This window comes from Malaclemys terrapin, chromosome 2 (assembly GCF_027887155.1).
Source record: "Malaclemys terrapin pileata isolate rMalTer1 chromosome 2, rMalTer1.hap1, whole genome shotgun sequence".
In the NCBI taxonomy this organism is placed as follows: Eukaryota; Metazoa; Chordata; order Testudines; family Emydidae; genus Malaclemys; species Malaclemys terrapin.
Window position 1 is genome coordinate 55823790 of NC_071506.1, and position 25918 is coordinate 55849707.

Consider the following 25918-nt stretch of genomic DNA (forward strand, 5'->3'; position numbering starts at 1 on the left):
GCTCGGGACCACAGAAACTGCTGCTTCTGTCTGCCCAGGGCGCACACACTGTACATTACTTTAACAGACCGTGCAGACTGCAACACTAACCCTCACCCCTCACTCATCAGCAGAGGGATTGTGAAGAGCTGTGCTGCCCCAACATAGGGCTGAGTCTTTAAATGCACAAACTACCTCTGAATAATCAAAGATATACCTAAATAGACTGTTTAACTTGTATATTAGATGTCTGCAACCCTATTTGACTTCAGGATGTTGTCTTCGTTTGCCTACATAGTGATTACACTAGCTGAATATAATTCATTATTTTGCAAAGCACTTCAAGACATCTTAAATGTAAAAGCAATTATATAAAACTAAATTACATTCTGTGCAATTATAGTTGGTATAATCTGGATGACGTCCCATGTACCTGGAGGTGGATATTTTTCTAGTTCTAATTATTTTGGTTTGTAAAGCTGTTTGTGGTTGCTGAAATGTTGGGGGAAGTTTTATCAGGATCCTCTGACTGCATTATAATGATTTTTTTCTAAATCTCTTTTCCATTATGGTACTTTTGTACCTGTATGATCAGTTCTGTCCTTTGTCAAAGCCAGCTAAATTTTTTTAATTTTGGAAAATGAAGAACAGAGAGGTACTGTATAAAGCCCTTTAGCATCTATTAGGAACAGTTTATTTTAGATCTCTAAACTTTGCAACACCAAGGCTTAGATTTGCATCTATTTATAAATGTCCATGATATTTTCATCAGAAGTAAATGTATGCGATCATTATACTGTATTTGCTTGTATTACCGTCTTTCTTGATAAATGAATACAAATTTGCTTGTTTGAGTTCCCTGGCAAGAAAACCTTGCAACTGATCAGCTTTGTCTTCACATGATGCCACCTCTTAAGGCTGGGCCATTGTGACAGGTTGAATCACAGAACCCCCCTTGGGAGCTGCTACCTGATGTGCCAAGACTACCCCTGCTCCTGTTTTCCCTGCCAGCTCAGGACTCCAACACCCTGTCTTGCTGAGCCAGACACTCCCATCTGCTCCAACACGGACCCAGGGTCTGAATCTCTTGCCCCAAAGCTGCAAGTTTACCTGAAAACAGCTCACAGAAGTGTGCTTGTCTTTAGCACTCAGATGCCCAACTCCCAATGGTATCTAAACCCAAATAAATCCGTTTTACCCTGCATAACGCTTATGCAGGGCAAACTCATAAATTGTTCGCCCTCTAGAACACTGATAGAGCGATATGCACAGCTGTTTGCTCCCCCAGGTATTAATACATACTCTGAGTAAATTACTAAATAAAAAGTGGTTTTATTAAATACAGAAAATAGGATTTAAGTGGTTCCAAGTAGAAACAGACAGAACAAAGTAAGTCACCAAGCAAAATAAAATAAAATGCGCAAATCTATGCCTAATCAAACTGAATACAGATAATCTCACCCTCAGAGATGCTTCAGTAAGTTTTTTCTAAGACTGGACACCTTCCAGGCCTGGGCACAATTCTTTCCCCTAGTACAGCTCTTGTTCCAGCTCAGGTGATAGCTAGGGGATTCTTCATGATGGCTTCTCTCTCCCCTTTGTTCTGTTCCACCCCTTTATATATCTTTTGCATAAGGCGGGAACCCTTTGTCCCTCTGGGTTTCCACCCCCCCCTCACTGGAAAAGCACCAGGTTAAAGATGAATTCCAGTTCAGGTGACATGATCACATGTCACTGCAAGACTTCATTACTCACTTGCCAGCACACACACACATATACAGGAAGACTCTGCAGACAATGGGAGTCATCAAGATTCCAAACCATCATTAATGGCCCACACTTTACATAATTGCAATAGGCCCTCAGAGTTATATTTTATATTTCTAGTTTTAGATACAAGAGTGGTACATTTCTACAAATCGGATGATCACACTCAGTAGATTATAAGCTTTGTAATGATACCTTACAAGAGACCTCTTGCATGAAGCATATCCCAGTTACGTTATATTCACTTTTTACCATATTTTTCTAAAACTATCCCAGTTACATTATATTCGCTTATTATCATGTTTTTATAAAAACATATAGACTGCACAACATCACAGCCATATTTCCTACTGACTGTACTTCATTAAAATCACCTTTATATAAATTTCAGCTCAGCAGACTGAAGAAAAATTCCCCAAAGCATCAAACAAAAATATTTTCCATTCACTTCCAACCTAGGCTGATTGTAGCAGACCAATACTTGTCCCAATATTATTTTGTGTAGTCTTCATGGGTCATGATAACTTGTATGAAGGTTTGCTGTTTTGCAGTTATTCACAATCAACAGGCGTAATCCTCTGGTTATGCTTCATCATTTCTTTTCCAGAGACAATAATACTTTGCTCTCTGGTGTATTAATGCAACTAACAAAAAGGCATCTATGCATATAAACCCTTTTCTGCTCTGTCTAGAACTGCGCATGCAAGAGCTAAAGCTGATGCTGCGGATCAGGCTGCTCAGGCTGCTCGCCAGGAAAGTGATATTGCAAGAGCAGTTGCCAGAGAACTGTCACCAAGTTTCTACCAACCAGGTAAAGTTTTGATTGGTTTGGTTTGGTTTTGTTTGGGGGATATTTTCCTTTTTATATTTTTTTAAAGGGTTCTTTGTTAAATTAAAAAGTTCATCCCATTTTTAATTTCATCACTTACTCAGAAACCATAGTTGTGTGTAGGCAATGAAGGGCACTTATTGTTCAAGAGGGTTTTGTTTTTATTGTATTATCATTTGGTAACAAATAGCACTTTCTATAAAACCTTTCACTGTTGGAGTGTCAGTGTCAAGAGGTTATAGGAGTATGCTGTGTCTCCCTTAAGTTTGAAGTTAGAGTAAGTCTGACTCTGTCTTTAGAAAACATAATACAACTGAATTTTCAGAGTTATTTCTATGCCATGTTCATTACAGGCCAAATCCTGAAATCGTTACTGAATCTTGGGAAGTCAGTGACAGCTTTGCCTGGACTAAGAACTAAGTAAAAAAACAGAGGGCTAGATTGTGTCTGACCCTTACCCAAATGTGTTAGTCCCAGTACTCAAAGTATCACAAAAATTGCTCCACCCCAATTTCCCACCTGTAGATCTGCCCATTCACAGCACCTATTCGTTGGCCATGTGGTGGAGAGGGGATAATAAGAAGCACTGGAATGTTTACCATATGTTAGGTAAACATGTCCTTCAAATGTCATTTAAAAAGTAATTGATGAAAATAAAAAAGATTCAAAAACCTGTAGACCAAAAAGAACTTCAATTCTTCTTTGAGTGCTTGCTCATGTCAATTCCATTGCAGGTGTGCGTGCCCACGTGCGCGGTTGTCGGAGATTTTTGCCTTAGCGGTATCTGTAGGGTCAGCTGTGGTGCCCCTCCTTGAGTGCTGCACTCATCCGTCGATGTATCAGGCGCCGCTGACCTACACCCTCTCAGTTCCTTCTTACCGCCCGTGGTGGTTAATCAGAACACCTTTGCTTACATAGCAAGGGCTAGCGGTTTCATCTCTTCTGACTGCGAGCCTTAGGGCCATGTAAATAGTTGTTCATATTAGCGGTAAGTAGTTGTTAAGTGTAGTTAGAAGTCAGAGTTCCATTGGGGACTTCACCCCAGGCAGGGCATGCCCCAGTCTCTGGGGTTTAAGCCTATGCCTGTGAGCGCTCCCCATGGCAGCTGCCTCAAGTGCTTGAGGGAATCACAAGCAAAGGGCAAGTGTTGCATTTGTAAAAACTTTCGACTCAGGACTCAGAAAGAACATGCTATTTGTTTGCGGGCTCGCCTCATAGAGGCTGCCCTCTGACTGGCTTCCGAGCCATCCCAGCCGGACTCGACCCCTGGAACCTCAGCCTCGGTGTGTAGCGCATCCCCAGCACCGCTCCCCGTCGCCGTTACTCAAAAAGAAAACTAAGAAACATGGCTCCCCGGCACCGGGCAAGAAAGGCCATGGGGCATTGGGCAAAAGACCCAGTTCAGGCAACCCAGCCACTCCAGAGCCATGTGGACGTGCCTCCCCAGTCAGGGCCCTTAACTCCTTAAAGGATCCACCACCGACTGCCAGGAGTAGGAGGGGACCCAAACTTGTGGTGACATCGACACCTTCCCAAGCTCCCCCCCGTGCCAACAGAACAGAGGCCTCTGCCTGCGCTGTTGGCACCGCGTGTGCCACAGGACACAGCAAAAGCTCCCTACGAGGACAAACCAGCTACCAGGACCCCCAGGAGGACAATGGAGGGCCGCTGATCCCCTGAGCCAAGGCAGCGCTCTCCATCTCCGTGCCGCAGATCTCTGGCGTCACAGTCCAGATCCTTTGGGGCTTGCCCTTGGTCACTGGCACTGCGTTCACGGTCTCCACCATCTCAACATGGATCACCTAGGGGGAGGCGCCGGTCACTATACTACAGGCACCGTTTGCCCTCCCGCTGGTCGTCCTCCCGGTGCAGATCTCAGTTGCCTGTCCCGTGAGAGCACTCCCCGTCGCAATACCAGTCCCCCCGGCACTGGTCTCCACGACATCGGCACTGGTCCTCCCATTCGAAGCACCAGTCTCCGGCGGCAACAGTCAGCAGGCAAGCACAGACTGTGACGGCCCTGCCATGCCACCAGAAGAAGATTCCTCCAGCATGGAAGGGCAGTTCAGCCCCTCAGCAAGACTCCACCTTGGCAGCCTGGCCAGTGGCCCTATTGGAGTGCATGGGGCATGCCGGTGATGCCAGTGCCCCCTTTGCACTGCTTATCTGCCGCCCCCTTGGAGCAACAGTTGATGGCACTGGGCTCAGTGCATGATGGCACTGGGCTCAGTGCATGAAATGCGCTCAGAGGTCAGGATAGAGGAGACAGTGCCTACCCCAAAACCCCTTCCCCATGGGAGATAATGTCCGGGGGCCTCCCCTGGCTGTACAATCATCCTCTCCGGACAAGGCGGTCACGGGACCCTCAAGGGCCAGCCCACTGGACAATTTTAAGGAACACCAGGCCCTGCTTCAATGGGTGACAGAGAACTTGGGCAAGAGGTGGAGGGAGATGGCTGAGCAAGCGGACACCTTGTTCGGTGTGCTCTCAGCCTCTACCCCTGCCCGTGTGGCACTACCAGTGCATGACAGAGTCCTGAAAATTGCCAAGGCCCTCTGGCAAACCCCATCGTCCATCCCTCCCACCTCCAAAACGGCCAAAAAGAAGTACTTCATCCTGGCCCAAGCATTTAAGTACCTATATACCCACCCACCTCCGGGCTTGCTGGTCGTCTCTGTGGACAACAAAAAGGACAAGTAGGGACACACCAGTTCAACTCCCAAAAATAAAGAGGCCAAAAGACTAGACCTTTTCAGGAGGAAAATGTATTCAGTAGCCAGCCTGCAACCACCAGGCCTCTTGGGCAGGTACAGTTTTAACGTATGGAACTCCCTCTGTAAGTTCAAGGAGTCCCTCCCTCAAGGGTTGGCCCAATAATTCGGCTCCCTGGTGGAGGAGGGTACCGTCACAGTGTGGTGGTCTCTCCAAATGGCCTGGGACACGGCAGATTCGGTGGCTAGGGTGGTCACATCGGCGGTGGCCATGAGGCGCAGCTCCTGGCTTCAGACGGCTGGCCTGTCCCAAGAAATGCAGACCTAAATCCAGGACCTCCCATTCGGGACTGTCTCTTTGTGGAGCAAATGGGTGCGAGGCTCCATGGGTTAAAGAAAACTCGGGCCACCCTTCGTTCGCTAGGTATGCATATGCCGCAGTCTGCGAGGAAGAAGTTCCGGCCACCCCTGCCACCAAGGCTTGGCAGTCTCATCAGGGGTCTGAAAGGAGAAGGGATAAAGACACAAACTCTGGTTGTTGCGCCCCTTCCTGCTCCCACTCACCCACACAGCCCAACCCGGCAAAGCATCCTGGGGGTCTGAAGTGCTCATTTTGAAAGTGTGCTCGAGAGCGACGACCTAGTCAGCTCCCCGGATCCACCTTGTTCTTTCCTTGACCATCTTTGTCCCTACCATTCGGTCTGGTTGTGGGTCACCTCAGACCGCTGAGTGCTGGACATAGTATCTCGGGGCTATACCCTGCAATTCTTGGCTGCCCCTCCGTCCTACCCCCCCTGCCCCGTCCCTCTTCAGGGGCCCTTCTCACAAGGAATTCCTCGTTCAAGAGGTCAAAAACTTCCTGTACTTGGGGGGGGTGTGGAGGAGGGCCCTCAGGACCTGAAAGGAAAGGGGTTCTATTCCCACTACTTCCTAATCCCAAAAGCAAAAGGGGGCCTCAAACCAATTCTGCACCTGCGTCACCTCAACAAGTCTCTCAGGAAGTTGAAGTTTCTCATGGTCTCCCTGGCCTCCATCATCCCCTCCCTGGATCCAGAAGACTGGTATGCTCCCCTTGACTTGAAGGATGCTTCTTTCCATATTCCAAGGTCACAGACATTTCCTATGTTTCATAGTAAGCGGATGCCATTTTCAGTTCACGGCACTGCCCTTTGGCCTCTCATCGGCCCCAAAGGTGTTCATAAAATGTAGGGTACCAGTGGCTGCTTAACTGAGACGTCAAGGGGTCCAGATCTTCCCGTATCTCGACAACTGGCTTATCAAGGGCAGGTCTCGGGAACAAGTGCAGAGGAGCTAAGTCTGGAGAATTCCACCTGCCGCAACCTGGGCCTGTTAATAATAAATGAGAAAAAATCTACCTTAAGGCCAATCCAGTGAATAGAGTTCATTGGTTTAGTTCTCAACTGCATGCGAGCCAGGGCCTTTCTTCTGGTAGCGCGTTTTAAGGACATGTCAAACCTGATCTCCCATGTGAAGAACCACCCGCTCTCCACGGCTCACATCTGCTGCAGTTGTTGGGCCACATGGCTGCGCCCAAATTTGGCAGCACTGCACTTGACAGCATGGCTACTGCATGGTTGAATGCGGACAAACGGGAATGCTCAGCCCAGATTCAGCAGGTCTTGTGGGTAGCGGAAAACCCCTCCACCAGAGCGACTTGCCTGGCCAAGTGGAAAACGTTCACGGGCTGGGCCTCGGAATGGCCTCGTAGGCTTCGCTGCAGGACATCCTGGATTATCTGCTGCACCTCAAACTCCAAGGTTTGTCCCGATCTTTGATCAAGGTCCACCTGGACGCTATCTCGGCTTTCCACCCTCCGTTCCAAGTCAGATCAATCTTCGCTCACGACATGACGGGCTGGTTTTTGAAAGGCCTGGAGCATCTCTACCTGCACATCCAGGATCCCGTCCCTCCTGGGACCTGAATCTCATGCTGTTGAGGCTCATGGGGCCTCCCTTCAAGCCTTTGGCATCCTGCTCTCTCCTGCTTCTCGCCTGGAAGGTTTCGTTCCTGCTTGCAATAACATCGGCCCACAGGGTGTCCGAGATCAGGGTGGTTCAGAACCGCCCTATATGGTCTTCTACAAGGATAAGGTCCAGCTGTGACCGCACAGGCGTTTCTGCCTAAGATAGTTTTCCAGTTTCATACGACACAGGAAAGGACATATACTTACTCATCTGCTTTCCAAAGCCTCATATGTCAGATGAGAAACTCAGGCTGCACTCCCTGAACGTCGGAAGGGTGTTGGCCTTCTACATAGATAGAACGAAGGCGTCCAAAAGTCAATGCAGTTGTTCATTGCAGTGGCAGACAGACTAAAAAGTCGCCTAATGTCTGCTCAAAGGATTTCATCCTGGATCACTGCCTGCATCGGCTACTGCTTTGAGCTGGCAAAAGTTGCTCCGCCAGCAATCGTGACAGCACACTCGACTAGGGCGCAAGTGTTGTCAGCGCCCTTCCTGGCCCAGGTACCAGTCCAAGAGATCTGTAGGACCACTACCTGGTCGTCTGTCCACATGTTCGCATCTTGTTATGCACTTACCCAGCAAACTCGAGACGATGCTGTCTTTGACAGAGCAGTGCTTCAAGCTGCATGACCATGAACTCCGAGCCCACCTCCATGGACACTGCTTGTGAGTCACCTAGAATAGAATCGACATGAGCAAGCACTCAAAGAAGAAAAACTGCTTACCTACCTTTTTGTAACTGTTCTTTGAGATGTGTTGCTCATGTCCATTCCATTACCCGCCCTCCTGCCCTCTATCGGAGTTACCGGCAGGAAGGAACTGGGAGGGTGTAGGGGCAGCTGCGCCTGATATACTGACATATGAGCTAGGGATGTAAAAGTTTAACCGGTTTCTGTTAACAATTAAACTCCACTGGGGTCCCGGCTGCCAGCCCGGGCACCCGTGGTTCTGCTGCGCCTGTGCCCGGCATTCCGGTGCGCCGGAGTCCCGGCAGCTGGGACTCTGGGTGCAGGTTGGCAGCCAGGACCCCGGGTGTGCCGGGGTCCCCAGGTGTGGGGCCAGCAGCGGAGTCCCACGTAAAACGTGGAGGTGCTGCAGCACCCCCTCACCCCACACTCCTAGTTCCCCAGTTAAACGTTTAACCTTGTAACCGATAGAATTTTAATCGGGTACATGGTTTTTGTTTTTATACGTTATTTATATCCCTAGCATGAGCGCGGCACTCAAGGGGCACCACAGCCGATCCTACGGATACCACTAAGGCAAAAATCTCCAACAACCGGGCACGTGGGCGTGCACACCTAAAATGGAATGAACATGAGCAACACATCTTGAAGAACAACAGTTACGAAAAGGTGGGTAACTGTTTTTTATCTAGCATTAATATGTATTTTCAGAATATTATTTGGTCTCTTATAATGTCCAATAAGAGAGAGCGGGGTCGCGGCCGGGCTTGGCGCCCTCCCCTGCCGCGCTCCCCAGCGGCGGGGCGGTGGGAGGCTTTTTTGCCTGGGGTGTCCTTGACCATCTTGGCTGAAAGTCATTGATGTACCTATCCTCCATTAACTTATCCTTTGTGAATCCAGCCATACTTTTGGCCTTCAGAACGTCCCCCTGACACAGGTTCCGTAGGTTGACTGTGTGTTTGTGTGAAGAAGTACTTCCTTTTGTTTGTTTTAAACCTGCTGCCTGTTAATTTCATTGGGTGATCCCTAGTTCTTGTGTTATGTGAAGTGGTAAATAACACTTCCCTATTCACTTTCTCCTTACTATTAATGATTTTATAGACCTCTGTCATATCCCCCCTTAGTCAAGAGTTACAGCTCTTTGATTACCTTTCTAGGGCAGAGGTCCCCAAACTTTTTACCTTGTGCCCCACCTTACCCCTGTCCACTCCTTTCCCACCCCCTCCTGCACCCCCCATCCCCCGGTAGAGCTGGGAGCCGGGCTGCAGCTCCGGGAGGCTGGGACACAGACAGAGGTAAAGAGGTCGAGGCTGGGGCCATGGTGGGCATGGGGCCAGGCCTCAGCCGCATTCCACCCCCCCCCCCCGAATGTTCTCCATGCCCCACAGTTTGGGGACCTCTGTTCTAGGGCTTGTCTTCACTCCAGGTTATAGCTCAATTTTCCTATTAACTTGTCCCACTATCAAGACAAAAAACCCTCCTCCCTCATTTATGGGATATGGTTGAAATCACATGAGTTAGCTAACATGGTTCAGGGAGTAAGGCAGACCTCAAGTGAGCTTCCCACTCAAGCTATCTGTAGTGTGTTGTAACCCTGCAGTTGAAGGCCACTAGTCCTCCAGTGCCTTCCCACAATCTCCCAGCGGCCTCACCCTGTGACCTTTTCTTACCACCAACCTATTCCCTCTTTCCTTACCAAAAGTCACCAACCACTGGAAATAAGGCAGCTTAGCATCCTGGCTCCATAGTTGCATGTGCCTTCCAGTACCTGCAACTACACTCATTTCCAGAGCATAAGCTCAGAACGATTTCCGGGATACACATGCGGAGACAATACATGGGAAACCACACATTTCATGATCTTCTGAAACTTTATTTTAAAATGAGTTTATTTTTTTTGGTCTCAGCATGCTTTATTCTCATAATCTTGGAACTTAGTCTGCAAAAAAAAAAAAAAAATTGAGCCAAAACAAAGAAATTTATTATTACATCTCAAACTACAATACATCCTCATGATTATAAAGAGTAGTTTCTTTGTTTTGACAAAACCTTTCTATATAATATAAATACAGGATACGCTATTGCTATTTCTACCCTACTTGTGTGTGTATTTTCCTAAGATCGGTATAAGGTCACATCCTGGAAGTGCTCCCAATGATTTCAAATGTTGCAGTAAAGGCGTGTATCTAGGACAGTGGTCTCCAACCTTTTTACGCCTAAGTTCACTTTTTTGAATTTAAGGGCAACCCAGGATCTACCCTGCCCCTTCCCCAAAGCCTCACCCCGCTCACTCCATCCCCCATCTCCCCGTCGGTTACTCTTCCCCACCCTTGCTCACTTTCACTGGGCTGGGGCAGGGGGTTGGTGTTTGGGAGGAGTGCAGGCTCTGGGCTGGGGCCAAAGAGTTCACAGTGTGGGAGGAGGCGCTGGGCTGAGCCTGGGGCAGGGGATTGGGGTGCAGGAGGAGGTGCGGGGTGCTGGCTCTGGGAGGGGGGGTCAGAGCTGGAGCAGGGGCTTGGTGCAGGAGGGGGTGAGGGGTGCAAGCTCTGGGAGAGTGTTTGGGTGCAGGACGGGTTAGGGCAGAATGTTGTGGTGCAGGAGGGAGTGCGGGGTGATGGCTCTGGGAGGGGGGGCAGGGCTGGGGCAGGGGGTTGGGGTGTTGGAGAGGGTATGGGGTGCAGGCTCTGGGAGGGGGCTCAGGGCTGGGGGTTGAGGTGTGGCCTCCCACCAGGTGGCACTTACTGCGGCCAGCTCCCGGTCGGCGGTGCAGTGAGGCTAAGGCAGTTTCCCTGCCTACCCTGGTCCTACGCCACTCCTGTAAGGGGCCAACATGCCTCTGTGGCCCCTGAGAGGGGGCGGGGAGCACATGGCTCTGCACGCTGCCCTTCTCTGCAGGCACCTCCCCCAAAGCTCCCATTGTCCACAGTTCCCCATTCCCGGCCAATGGGAGCTGCAGGGGCGGTGCTTGCAGGCAGGAGCAGCACGCGGAGACCCCTCCTCATCCCATGGCTGCAGGGACGTGCTGGCCGCTTCTGGAAGTGGTGTGGGGCTGCGGCAGGCAGGGAGTCGGCCTGAGCGGCAGCCCCGCTACACCACCGGAGAGCACGATCAACTGGGAGAGTCCCCAGGATCGACCAGTCGATCGCAAACAATGGGTTGGTGACCACTGATCTAGGAGAATCACTGGCTTAAACACAGTGCAGTCTTTCACATGAACAATTTAGGTAGGCAGTTTGGTCTCTCTAGAGTGCAAAGTGACATTAATGTAACTGTTATGTAACTATTAGCTTACAGACTACAAAAGCAATAAAAGGTCAAATAATAATGATTTAAATTTGATTTTCTAAGTTTCTTTTATAATAGTTCATTTTGGATTATATACTGGTATATGTAAAGCAAACAAGTGTAGAAAGGCGTATGGACAGAAAAAAATTAATCTAAATTTTGAATACATTCACACATCAAGGGTTCAGAATAAAGTCACAGAAACAAATTTCTTGAAAGGACTGCATTGCTTTGAATATATATATATGTGCTTTAAATTTTTAATAGGCTTTGATTTACTCAAGTTGTTTGGCCACATCCAATACTCATAATAGTAATATTTTTGAATAGGCCCAGTTAATACCTCTCCATGAGTGAGTAACGTAAGAACTTGGAAACAGGGACCTTGTGAAAATTAAATAGGCTAGAGGAGGATAATAGGGAGTATGTAAGCCTACAGAAAGAGAGGTGCTAGAAGCTCCCAACATTGGGAGACAGAAGGGGCCCTAATAGCCAGACAGTAAATGCTAAAGTGTGTCAGTGTGAATCCTGGCCTCCTGGACAAGGCTTCTATCTGCCTGAGATGTTCCTTTTCATTGCATACCTGGAGATCAAAAGTAATGTTATTTAACATGATTTGATTTTGGTGTAAAGGGGGTATAAGAGGATCCATTTCTCATCAAGAAGAATTTCTATTTTACAACTGTTTTGTTCCAATTATGTGGGGCAAATCTTTACCCCCTCCTCCGCAGATGTAGAGACGCTCTGCAAAAGAACTCTGTTTCACTACTGTACAAGAGAAGAAAGGACAGTATTGAGTCTGCAGGGGGTACGTGCCCCTTGTACATCTTAGCACTCAGTTCTTCAGGGGATCTGCAGCTATACATATCCTTCTGTCAAACCTCCCACAAAGGTGTGTTTGCCAGAATATGTCGGCTACTTCAGTCATTAGGATGAAGTGCAGCAGTAGAGCAGTTTACTGCCCATCTACGATCTGGGTGGAAGGATTCCTCCCCTGGTCCTTGTGACATTCGTGATGCAAAGCTATGTCATTCATCCCCAATTCTGCAGGCAGGATTATGGCCAGCAAGAGAACAGAAGAGGAAAATTCATAGGCAGGTAGATCACGTAATAGTTTTTAGAAAGTTTTTGCTGAGTCAGTCTCTTGTGTGGGAACATTTACAACCTGTGTAGTTAGAGATGGAAAGAGCAGGTTTTATGAATCTTGATTTTAAGTTTCCTAATCCATTATAAACATTTCCAGACATGTGAGATGTATATTTTAATTTCTGCTCCTTTTCTTAAAAAGCTTTGTTTTAAGGGACTGAAATATTCAAAGATTTTGACCAAATTTTAAGTATCCCACATCATCCGCAATACAGCATAGGATTTGCATTGTGTTGAATTGTGTAGCTCTGAATCTCCTCAAAGGTGCATTAATTTTAACATATCCGGTTTCAGGCTGAAAGTTCTGAATGTTTTGCTCAAATAGATCACGTCTGTCTGATATCATCCAGTTCTGAACCTCACAGTACGCTGCAGTGTTATGTTTAAGTATTTCCAATATAGCATAGCTATGACTGATAGAGCACCATTTCTTATTACCATACATCATTAACAATAATAAACAAGGCACGCCCATAATAATATTTATATATCCCTCTCCAAGAGCCATTATTCAAAATATGGGTTCATGGGTTTATGCATGTTTAAAAGAAAACAAACTCTCCATTGTTGTCTCCGTTATAGCAATTTCTCAGTTGCCCAAGCCTACAGTATTGTTTACAGCATCTCCATAGAGTCCCATTAGGTATTACTGAAAGATAATGAAGCATGAGATATTCTCAATCTCCATGACTCTAGTTAAGACACAGCCTTTCATTACATTGAATTGTCTTGGGGGAAAAAAAGATATTGTGGGAAAATGTAATTTTACCCTCTTCTTGGCTAGAACTGTATGTGTGATAAGCAAGCAGTCTGTCAGCAAGGCAGACATGAGTGCAAATGGGATATCAACAGTCTTATTTAAGAAAGAGAAACAGAGTGAAGGCTAAAGTCTCCCGTTTGAAATGCAGACGTTTCTCCTTAAACAACTGATTATTGTGTCTTTTCTCTTTTAACCAGATCCAATCTGATTCTCCTGAGGCCTAAACCCAGTGAAATCTATGAGAGTCTTTGGATCAGACTCTTAAATTCTGAGTCCTCAAACTCTTGCCTCCTACTCAGTATATACTGGTACAATGTGGGGTGCAATTTACAATTATGAAATGAAACAATTTCAGCTTGCCCCCTAGCATGATGCCTCTTACATTCCAGTTGAACAATTAGATGTATCTATTTTCATATTTAAATATTACACTCATTTTACACAGACACCAGCAGGTGTCAAAACCGTCTAACTGTTATACTGTAGTTTAGAGGGAGACTGAAAAGGGAGTAAAGCAGTAAAACAAACTAGCATATTGTAAAAGTGAGATGTCAGTCTGAATCGTGAATATTGAAATACCATTAAAGTCCTGACATTTACCTTTTCTGTAATTAGTTACCTTAGTATTTGCATATTGGGAATACAGTACCACAAGTGTGACTGCAAAGATAAGTAGTGTGGTGAACAAGAAGCCCTGCCTCTTAGCCCACTCATGCTAGGAGCATGCATAATCTGATTTCTAGCACTGCAGACAGCAAAGGGGTATTGCTAGGGGTCTAGGGCAGGGATGGGCAAACATTTTGGCCCCAGGGCCTTACCTCAAGCAGCTCCGAGAAGCAACTGCATGTCCCCCTTCCAGCTACTATGTGGAGGCGCAGCCAGGCGGCTCTGTGCGCTGCCCTGTCCGCAGGTACCGCCCCTGCAGCTCCCATTGGCTGTGGTTTCCGGTGTGTGGAGCCCCTTGGCTGACCCTACATGTGGGAGCTGGAGGGGGGCAAGCCCCTGACCCCACTCCATGTGAGAGCGCGAGGGCTGGATTAAAACATCTGGTGGGCCGGATGTGGCCCCCGGGCCATAGTTTGCCCACCCCTGGTCTAGGGGGTGGTAGTTCTGTGAGGGTTAGAAATTCACTTTTTGGAAAACGAAAACTGAGATTCTCACATAATCACATTGGGGAGAAGCAATGCATCTTTTAATGCAAACGGGGCATGAATTCTGTTATACCATAGTCAGCGATGACTGTGTGCCTGATTCTGATCTTGCACTAGAATCATAGAATATCAGGGTTGGAAGGGACCTCAGGAGGTCATCTAGTCCAACCCCCTGCTCAAAGCAGGACTAATCCCCAGACAGATTTTTACCCCAGTTCCCTAAATGGCCCCCTCAAGGATTAAACTCACAACCCAGAGTTTAGCAACCAATGCTCAAACCACTGAGCTATTCCTCCCCCATCAGAATCAGAAGTTATTACTGAAGTCAAGGAGTTGTTACTGAAGTTATACTTATGGAAAACTGATGTAACTGAGATCAGCATCTTGCATAATGAGTCCAAAACAGTGAGTATTTTGCAGATAAAACCACTCATATCTGAACTATGTTGTGTACCTCCATGGTGACACAGCAGAATCTTGAGGGAACAACACTGCATCTTCTTTGTTTTGAATTTCAAGCTAATATTGCTCACTGAAGTGCTAAAGGCATAATGAGTGCTCTGAGCTACAACCTATGAGTTAGATCAGCGTCTGGATCTGTTGTTGCTTCAGATTATCAGCATTTTCCCTTTTGGGGAGGGGTTGCCATCTGTTTTTAAGGAAGCTGTTTTGATGCCTCGGGGGGGGGAGCCTTTACTATTACAATTTTGTTAAACATCCTCTCTCCAATCTTCCTGTAGTCCATGAGGGGAGTATCCCTCATCTTCTGGGTACAGTAAACCTCAATGGGGGTGCAGGGGTTTGTTTTGATGCTACTCAACTTGAATGTTTCCCCAGGTTAGAAGTCAGAATTTATCAGGCTTTCCTCGTGAGCAATTCCACCCAGCCATCAACTCAGAAATCCTCTCCTCATAAACAGGATGATTGCACCCCTTGCAGCACTAGAAGGACAATGATACAGTGAGAGATGGGCTGAGAGTCGAGAGCACCCCACAGTAGTGAAAGATATCGTTTCTCTCCCACCTCCACATTGCATATTTTGTTCTTGTTTAAAATTTCTTACACACACAGTTGGTTGTAGTTTTGGCCTAAGGCTGGTCAGTCTATATACCCGGAGTATTACTAAGGTTGCAGTAATTTCTGTTGGCTGTGGTAGGTAGATGGATGGACCTGAGATGCCCAAGGGTTGGTCTGTGAATTTACAGATCTCAACTCCCTGCATACAGCTGTAAATCTCATCATGGTGGATATTTTTATTTTCTTCGGCGCTTCTTGTTCATGTTGATATTTTCTCTAAATTGGTCAGAGTGCTATGGAGCCTACATGGCCTTGTAGAGATTCTGAGGGCTCAACAGCTGCTCTTATTTTGTATAGAACAACTCTGTTTAATTTACTCAATAATCTCTGCTTTGGAATAGTAAATATTAATCCCCAGTAGCAATCCAAAAGTCCAGGTTTCGTTCAGGGCATGTTAACTAAACAACCCCTCTCCAAGTCCAAATATGTGCAGGAAGGAAAACTTGTTACTTGGCTTATAATTACACATTTTGTACATGCAGTGAGGCAAATTCTTCTCCCTCCTTTGTCGTGATCTGTGGCCCAACAGGCAGTGGAGCCAGTACAGCTATGCAAATCCATTAGCTCAACATCACGACGGAAGGGGGGGGGTCACATAAAAGTCTCTGGTAGAGTTTGTGACAGTTTGGGGAATCTGTCTGTACAAATTATGAATTCTGGTCCATATTATGAAGTTGTTACTATGAAACACCTGAATGACAGGTTGGCTGATGAGGCTGGAAAAAGCTACTTCTTCCAACTTGTCTGCAGGGAGGAGGAAGTGGAACAAGTGGAAAATCCTCCAACAGAACAAAGGGACAAAGCAAGAGTTTTTAAAAGGACTCTTAAGGGGAAGGCTTTGGAGAGAGACATGGGAAGTTTGGGCAGGAGATGTGAAGAGACGGGCATGCTTTCAAAGCAGGAGGACTAGATTTCACTGCAGAACCAACCAAACTCAGAAAACGCAAGCTGACCTAGGGAGAGAGGCTCCATGGTTCAGAAGTCAAGACCTGAGCTTCAGCAGAACGATCCTGGACACCCCAGAGAATATTCTAGAGTGCTGAGGAAACTAAGGCAGGGAAATGTGTGTAAGGGTTATTATTTTTGTATTAAGTTGCGTGTGTTTCTCATGAGATTAAGTCAAGAGCATGGGGTCTCAGCTCGGAGGGGAGGGTGCTAGACAAAGAATTTGCACTTTGAGTGTGCCTACCCCAAGCAAGGGCAGTGCCTGGATTTTGTTCACACTCCAGAGGCTTAATGAACATGGGGATTCAGTGTGTGAATCCCCTCACAACAGTCTGGAAGTGCCCAAGTTCAACTAGATCTTTGACGGAGTTATGCAACACATGTTAAGGGAGTGAGGGGGGGAGAACTTCTCTAGGTTAACAGAACCATGAGCAATAAACAGCTTGGCTTTTTCAAGAACAAGACATACCAGACCAGCTCTATTGAAATTTTCAAATATGACTTGGCAAGAGACTACTGTAAAACCATGCTTTGCTAAAACAAGATATTACAGTTACTGCATTCCCTTGCCTACTAATTTAGTAATTCTCTTTTTTAAAAAAACAATAAAATTGGTATAGATATGAGCATTGGCACATGGACTGAAAATTGTGTGTCATTTTACCATTACCCTTTTTTTTTTTTTTTTTTTTTTTTTGTCCTCAGAGAGTTCAGGGAGGAGACATCTAATGAGATGACATAGGAAGCAGTGGTAGATCCTTGTTAGTATCTCCATTAATTAAATGTAGAAGAGGCACACAATATATTTAAATCAGCCAGTGATAGTAAAATGAAGTAATGCAAGTGCAAGTGATGACAGAGAAAAACAAAGTAGTTGTTTGAAGTTACAAATATGGACTGGAAATAATTACTGGGGGACAGAAATCAATATTACCACTCTCATATGAGTAACTGCTCACCAGTGCAAGTAAGGGATTCACAATTTGACTATCTGAGACAAAACCAAGCTAACACATAAGGCTGAAATCATCAACCTAAATGTTTAAAATGAAAGGAAGAAACTTGACCACCAGTAATAATATCAAAGAAACATAGCAGTGACAGGAGTCAGCATATTAGATATGAGACGTGATCGTACGCCCATTGAAGTCATTTGCCAAACTCTCCTGGGAGCAGAATCAGACCCATGCACTTGAAATGTGATATGGCAGCAAAATAGCTAATGCTATTTTAGGCTGTATATGCAAAGGCAGCACGTCATGGAGAAGGAAGGTATTAGTCCCTTCTCCACGTGACTGGTGACACTGCACCTGGAATACTAAGGTTATTTGGGGGCACCTCGATACTAGAAAGATGTGGACAAGCTGGAAGATATTCAAAGAAATGTTACAAAAATCAGTGTGTAATTCTACTGTGACAACTGACTGTAAAAACAGCTGTTTATGCCATATATCTGCATATATTCAGTCATATCTGCTTATTTTAGTGACAAATACATATTTACTTCTTTTCCCTACTGTCCGTCCTGCAAAATCAGCACATCATGAAGAGCATGCATTAGCTTTTCTGTTTGATACAAAACCATTTTTAGAACAGAATACCATTATGCTGCTTTAGTTAATATTGGTTAAAACTTTATGTATTTATTCAGATTTTACAAAATATGACCAAGGGTTACTCTTCAGGCAATTGTAAAAAGGAATAAATGACCAGAGGTTCTAATAACTGCATTGTGCCCCCAAGAAGCCCAAATGAAATTAAATATTTTTAAAAGGATTGCTGTTATATTTGCAAAGCCTAAAACTTTATTTATAATCTTGTCAATTGTCCCATATCAAGGTGTCTGCCTATGGGGGAGTAGCTCAGGGGCTAAGTGAGCCTTTAAAAATCAGTGGCACTCATAAAGATTACAGCATATGTAAGTTATTCGGCCAGGAAAAATTAAGCCTGTCCTGCCCCAGCAGCCATATCTCATTGGAATATGATCTTGTCAAATATAAACCAAGTACAGTCAGTCCTGGTTAGTAAAGGGATACTTAGGAAAACAAAGTGCCTTCAGGAAGCAGTGTTGGTGATTCAATAAGTTCCATTCTTTCCTCTGAGACAATGAACTAATGTCCCGGCGTGGTGTTGTAGAGAAATGTACTACACGCAATGCCATCTTTCATTAGGATGACCAGATGTCCGGATTTTATAGAGACAGTCCTGATATTTGGGGCTTTTTTTTATCTAGGCGCCTATTACCCACCATCTGCTGTCCCAATTTTTCACACTTTCTATCTGGTCACCCTATCTTTCATATCAGATCCAGATCCAGGCAAAGTATTTCCAAATGGGGCTCCATAGATGTGTAGGGGCCTATCATTGCAGGATTAGACCCTAATTTACAGAGCAGATACTCACATGAGTTCAAAATGTGCTGTTTACACAAACATTCCTCCTGCTCTCCTTTAGACATTTGCTAGGATAGTCATAGAGGGTATGTCTGCATTCCAATTATAAACCTGCGGCTGGCCCATGCCTGCTGACTTGGGCTAAGAGACTGTTTAACTGCAGCGTAGACTGGAGCCCGGGCTCTAGGAACCCGCAAAATGGGAGGGTCCCCAAGGTCTACACTACAGGTAAGCAGTCTCTTAGATCCCTGTGAGCCTGAGTCAGCTGGCACGGTCCAGCTGCGGGTGTCTAATTGCAGTGTAGACGTACCCAAAAAACAGAGAAGGGGCACAAACACTGTTATCACTTAAGTGTTTATTGATAGCCATTTGAGAGATTCACTATTCTACTATTTATACCATCAGATCAAGTCCCTTAATACATATTGTTCATCTTGTAAATATGTACTGGGAAATTTTTTGAAAATGTTGTTTTTAGGGTTTATTTTGAATAATGAGAAATTAGGGTCTTTTTTTACTAATCTGAAAACAGCTACGGATATTACATGCAAAAATCCTGCCTAATACTGTACTCAATTAAGTGAATGATAGGGAGACTCGTGCTTAAGGTAGCTTTGCAGGAATTGATGTGAGGATTTGATATTGCATTGAACGGTTGAGAAATGCTACCTTTCAAAGTTTTCACTGTTGGATAAACTTGTTTACCATGCTGTTTGAGTTGCAAGTTCATGATGTTGCATACAACCTGGACCATTTTATGCAAGTTCACCTACATTTTTGACACCCTTACCCTTTTGACAAGTCAGGTAATGCTTGGATGGAATTTTAACCTTTGTAATACGTTCCTACGGTTTGTGAGTTAAGTATCACGTTATGTTATGCTAACAAAGTCATTTCCGTTTTATAATGTATTTATCTCTGAAAGGCAGGAGGTTTAGAAGTGCAGCAGCCAGTCTCCAATCCATGTCAACAGTTTATCCCCAGCATGTCAACAGCAGAGCAGAATAAATGACAGACTTGGGAACTGACCTTGACCAGGCCTGTACATGGCCTGTAACTAAGTGACTAAGCACTTTTGGAGTTTGGCTAGAAGGAGGCCAAATTGTGTGTTTGATTGTAAGATTGGAAGAAGCCCCATCTTGTTCATGGGTGTCACGGGAGAGTTAAGCACCAGTAGTGGTTTTGAAAGAATTAGGCATTGTAGCAAAATTACATGGAAGTTGTTTGTAGTGCACTATGATATTGGTTCTGAAAAGAAATAAAGCAAGCATTTCAGAGGGCTAACTTGAGGTACTATATTTTTTAAGCATAATGAATACATGGGTTTTTGCACATGGGGTACATAGTAACTAAAGGCCTGCAGCAATTAAAAATTAAAGTAGCCTCTCTTACTTTATGAGAGAGGGCGAGGTGAATATGAAACTGCTTTAGAGGCAAATGGGGATTTTGGGATGCCACCTTTTAAAGTTTGTCCTCAGACATATTTGTGCATCGTGACATTTACATCACAGCATGATGACATGGCATTGTTGGGTTATAGCACAATCTGCCATGGCACAACATCATGTTATGTCATACTGACCTCAGAAGATATTTTGGCTCACCTCTGAAGTTTCATGCCAAGGGGCTGCCCTGTCCAGGCACAACAATTCCACATACAAACATCAGATCTGGAGGATACCCTAAAGAATGTTCAAAGGCAAGAGCAGAGCTATTGGCAGGCACTGGCATCACTATTGCCTCCTATGTGGAGTGGGGAGGAAGAGTTATGATTAAAAAAAGCAGCACAATTAGCCAGAGACTTTGAATCCCAAATCTAGGGGGAAAATAGTTTCAGCTGGAGAAGTTGTGTTCTGTGGGGTGGAGGGCAGGGGGAGGGTTGTGGAAGTGCACCAGGGCATAATGGGTTTGCTCAGGCAATAAACTCAGATGCTGCAGAGCATTAGTGACCTACATCCCGAGAGATCCAGCGTTCAGCATCCTTTCCAATCATTGGAGAACTCCATGGTCAGTGCTCCCTAGACCCTCCTGTTGGCAGCCATCTCTGCCTTGCTGCAGTCTGTCCCCTTCTTTGACTCAGCCCTATACACGTGAGAGACCCTATTTCATAAAAGCATCAGACAACATTACTGTGGCTGACTGTTAACGGTTCTTGTAAGGCCTCCCTCACCCACACAGCTCCACAGTTGGCTCTTCTAATAGCCTTGGGTTTTGGCTGTTGAAATTCAGCAGACAGCCTGACCACTTCACCCCTTCAGTGTGGCAGTAGCTTTTTCCCCCTTCACGTCACAGATATTATGCAGTACACAATGTGCAGTTATAACCAGGGGCATGTTTGCCTTGCTGAATTCCAGTCTACTGAGTAAACAGCACTGGCATCTCTTCAATGTATCAAAAGTACATTCAACTGTCATTCTATACCTGCTGAGCCAGTAGTTGAAACTTTCTTTGGTGCTGGGCAGGTGGTCACTGTAAACCTTCATGAGCCATGGGAGCAAGGGGTAGGCCGGGCCCCTCAGAATAGCTATTGCTATTTCAGTATCACCAATGGTAATCCAGCGGTCAGGAAAGAATGTCCCTGCTTAACCATGGAAAAATATGTCTTTCTGGTGATGCACTCGGGGGCAAAGTGGACTGGCGCCAGAATAGTGATATGTGTGCATCTACCAACCCACAGCAATTCAGGAACCCCAGTGTTGTAAATCCATCCATACGTCCTTTACATTACCCAGGGTCACAGTCCTGTGTAGCAGGAGATGCTTAATGGCCTTACGCACAAGGATGACAACGGCCCCCATTGTGGATTTTCCAACTCTAAGCTGATTGCCCACTACTGATAGCAGTCCGGCGTTGCAAGCTTCGCATGGTTGCCACTTGCTTCTCACTGACAATGCAGCTGTCATTTTGGTGTCCCTATGCTGAAGGTCTGGGTGAGCTTAGCACACAGATCCAGAAATGTGATCTTTTGCATCCAAAAGTTCTGCAGTCATTACTCGTCATCCCAAATGTACCTTATGCTGCAATTACACCAATCGGTGTTCATTTCTTGAGACCAGAAGCAGAAATCCACTGGCATTTTTTTCCATCATCATCCAGTTTCTGCATTTGAACATCTCCATGTCTTCCTCTTTACAATCCCAGTTATAATAGTACTTGCTCAGGTTCTGCAAATACCGGAGAATTGTGCATTCTGTATTAGCAACTTTCATGAGAATTGTGCTGAGCTGTTCAGAGTCCATGCTTCTGCCAAAGAGATGACAGAGACTGAAAAGCGGCATGCAGGACTATGGGAGTTTTGCAACCAGCATGAAAGTTGTGTGCTGTGGAAAACATTATGGAATAGAGAAAGTAGCATGGTAGGAATTTGACCCCAGCTCCCAGAAATCCCTGGGTGAATCACTGGTATTTCACAAACCATGGCAAAGATGTCCCACAAGGCATTGTGTCAGATGGCGGCAGGACAAACTCTGATACCTACCCGTGGTGCACCACATTTTACATGGATGCAAGCACTTGTGATGAGTACTTGCAGCACCAAAGCACGCACCCAAGCATGCATGGACCCAAGCAATATACAAAGGTTGTCGGCTGTACACCAAAGTAACTTGCATTGACCAAACTTTGTAGCATAGACATGGCTTTTTGTCTTTTAATTTGCCTGTCTGGGCAAACCTATTGACCCTGAGACATCTCAATGCTAGAGCTAGCAAGTAGGAAAAATATATTATTGCCAGGCAGGCAAGGACAATTTTAAAATCCAATCCAGAGAAGTAAAGTTTAATGACTTCCTGGGCACACTGTTGACTGGGACTTAAAAATCCTGGGTATACTGACTAACCAGCCAGAGGCTGAAAATGCAAATCAACTTCTGACCTCAGGTTCCTTGTAAACAGCACTGAATGCTGTGTCATCAACTATCCCTTTACTTTCAAATCCCAGCTGAAATTGTATTCTAAACCTTTGCCTAGATCATGCATTTCTCCCTCCTTCTGCTATTATTCATTTTTAAACTACACAATTGTATGAACCGTGTTCTCAGGTTCAGTTATTATGAAAGATGCTGTACAAGTGAAGTTGTACTGTTTCTGTAACCATTGATTTGACTGTGTTACTCAAAACTTGCTCAGAGCTTGTGCAAACAGTCTGATTGTTTATATCATATGAACAAGATGGAACATGTTACTGAGTAGTTTGTGTTATTTTGTCATTTTTTTGTACAATTGAGTTCACTGAAAGGTGCTAGTTCTACAGTGTTCCCCATCAAAACGCCTCAGATATGACCCGGAATGGGAAACCATCTTTAGACATTAGAAGAATACTTTAGTGCTGGATCCTGCAAGGTGTTTACTACTTGAAGGAGATCAGCACCTTGAAGGATTGAATCATTAGTCTCCAATTCCATTCAGTCCTTGGTCACTGTACAGATACTGCCAGCAAATCTCACCAAATATAAATAAATCCACAACCATAGTAAGTGGTAATGTGGACAAAACTGTCCACTGACCCCAGCAATTCATTTTACATATGCCTCTAAACAGCCATCCATTGACATGTGCTGCCTAGCAGTGGAAAAGCTCTTTTTTCGTGTAATTTAACCTTTCGAAATATTAAAATAAAACAGGCACCAAAGACTTTAATTATAGCTCTTCCTCCCTCCACATACTCACATCCACAATGAAGTAATAAAAAAATCCTGTCTTTCTAAAGTTTACTGAATACAGTTATTTTCACCCTAGTGCTGACTCACTGAAATACTTAGTTTAAGAGACTGATGAGGGATTATTTTTATTTCCTTCCCCCACAGTTATCATCCTGACTTCTGAGAACTGCTTACCTATAAAGGTCCTACCCTGCAAGTCTCTAACATGAGAAAGTCTTGCTGAAGTCTATGAGCATTCTCCATGTTGGGGATCTGCAGGATAGGGACCCTCTAATAATACATCTTTGAGTTCAGGTTGAAGTCAGACTTTAGTCATAAATATTCAGTAGCATATAAAATAATTCTCACTGACAGAACAGATATTGTTGGCAGCTGTAGTGTTACAGAAAAACATTGATCTCACAGGATAACAAAGTCATAGGAGTTTCACTAACTTATTCCTCAGTGAACAGCAATCAATAGTTGTAATACACTGTTCAAAAAAGATTATTCAGTTTTTTAAACAACTAGAGCTTCAGCTTTCGCTACAACCAGTGTGCTCTTGCTTTGCTCCAGAGTACAACACAGTAAAGACCTGTGTATTTACCTGATAATTATTTAGTATTTCTGTCTTCCAGACCAGAATGAATGTAGTAATTACTTTTTAATTCACTAAATGTAACTCTCAACTAATCCACAGTGGTATGACATATCAGTGTATCTGTTTTGTTTCTGAGGGCCAAACTGGAGAATGGCCTTTTAGTTATTCAGACATTGGACTGGGATTCAGGAGATGCAAGTTCAATTCCTGTTCTGCCCAAGACACTCTTTGTGACCTTGGGCTATCACTTAGCCCATGATATAGTAGAGCTCTTGAGCACATGCACAGTTCCATTGACAACTGACTATTGAGTTCAGTGGGACTATTCAGTTCAGCATATGCTTAAGTGCTTTGCTAAACTGAGGCCATGATCTCTCTGTGCCTCAGTTCCTTATCTGTAAAATGGGGATTTGATATTTCCTTTTGCTGCCTTTTTTCTGTCTTGTATAATAGGATTGTGAGCTCTTCAGTCAAGTATCAGAGGGGTAGCCGTGTTAGTCTGAATCTGTGAAAAGCAACAGAGGGTCCTGTGGCACCTTTGAGACTAACAGAAGTATTGGGAAAATAAGCTTTCGTGGGTAAGAACCTCACTTCTTCAGATGCAAGGGTTTACAGCTTACCCACGAAAGCTTATGCTCCCAATACTTCTGTTAGTTTCAAAGGTGCCACAGGACCCTCTGAAGCTCTTCAGTGTCTCTCTTACTATGGATACAACCACTGCTTAGCAGAGTGGGGCACCAATCTTGGTTGTGCACTTTAAGCATGGATGTAATACAAATATTAGCAATATTTTCTTCACTTAGGCACTGCACTGACTTCAGTGAGCAATGGATCTGATAATGTCATCATTACACCTCTGACAGTTTGGGGTGAGGATTGGAACCAAATTCTGGGAGCATTGTGTGGACATCTCAGGGCAGAATTTAGCCTTAACACAATATAATTACACTTATTATCATTAAAGTGAACAGAAATGTCATTCATTACCTAGGAATTAAATCTACTGGGTCCAAAAGCAACTATCATTATTATTAGTTAATCAGTTATATAGAAATAAAATAAGTTAGGGGATGTTACATAATTACGCACTCCAGTTTAAGACAGGAATAAGTGTTTGCTTGATAATTACCACTGAAATACTCTGAAATTGAATTATGTACTGTCATCATGTACTGTACTTTGAATGACATTAGATTCTGTATAGAGAGTTGCCATCTTTTCTTTTTCTACAAAACCCTGCTTATATAAAATTGCACCATTTTAATTCTTCCACGCTAGGTTTCTCCAGGTTTTAAAGTGGTGCCTTTTTTCTAGAAAATTATTTGTACAGTGTTTCTCTTTGAACAGGACCTTTAAATATTTTTTAAATTTAATATAAGTCTATACAGAAGGAAAGACTGAACAATGTTTACTGTATATACAGGTGTGTTTTGTTTGTCATGCTTTAGGCCTGGTCTACGCTGGGGAGGGGGAAATCGATCTAAGATACGCAACTTCAGCTATGAGAATAGCGTAGCTGAAGTCGACGTATCTTAGATGGAATTAAAATTACTTACTTCGCGTCGCGGGATCGATGGCCGCAGCTCCCCCGTTGACTTTGCTTCAGCCTCTTGCACTGCTGGAGTTCAGCAGTCGACGGAAGAGCGATCGGGGATCGATTTATCACGTCTACACTACACGCGATAAATCGATCCCCGATAGATCAATCGCTACCCGCCAATCCGGCGAGTAGTGTAGACGAGAGCTTAGATTCCCTTCTCTACTGAAGAGCAAACACAGTTCAAAACTAGTCTCTAGAGTAAACAGTACATGGATCTTTATATTTTAGTCACCATTATTCCAATTATTATTATCCAATTAGTCTCTTAGGTAATGCCAAGTGACTCTCAAACCAGCATTTCTGCATACAGTATGTAATGATAATACTACTTTGTAGTTTTGTAGACCTCCCACCCAAACCACT

General features: G+C 44.7%; 1 protein-coding gene across 5 annotated transcripts in view; it reads left to right on the forward strand.

Annotated features, from left to right (window-relative positions):
- JPH1 (junctophilin 1) overlaps nt 1-25918 on the forward strand; it is a 111431-nt gene that overhangs the window by 64468 nt on the left and 21045 nt on the right. For all 5 annotated transcript variants that reach the window (XM_054019123.1, XM_054019124.1, XM_054019122.1 and 2 more), the window contains exon 3: nt 2439-2557. In XM_054019123.1, the coding sequence (XP_053875098.1) occupies nt 2439-2557 (119 nt within the window). The remainder of the gene's footprint in view (nt 1-2438; nt 2558-25918) is intronic.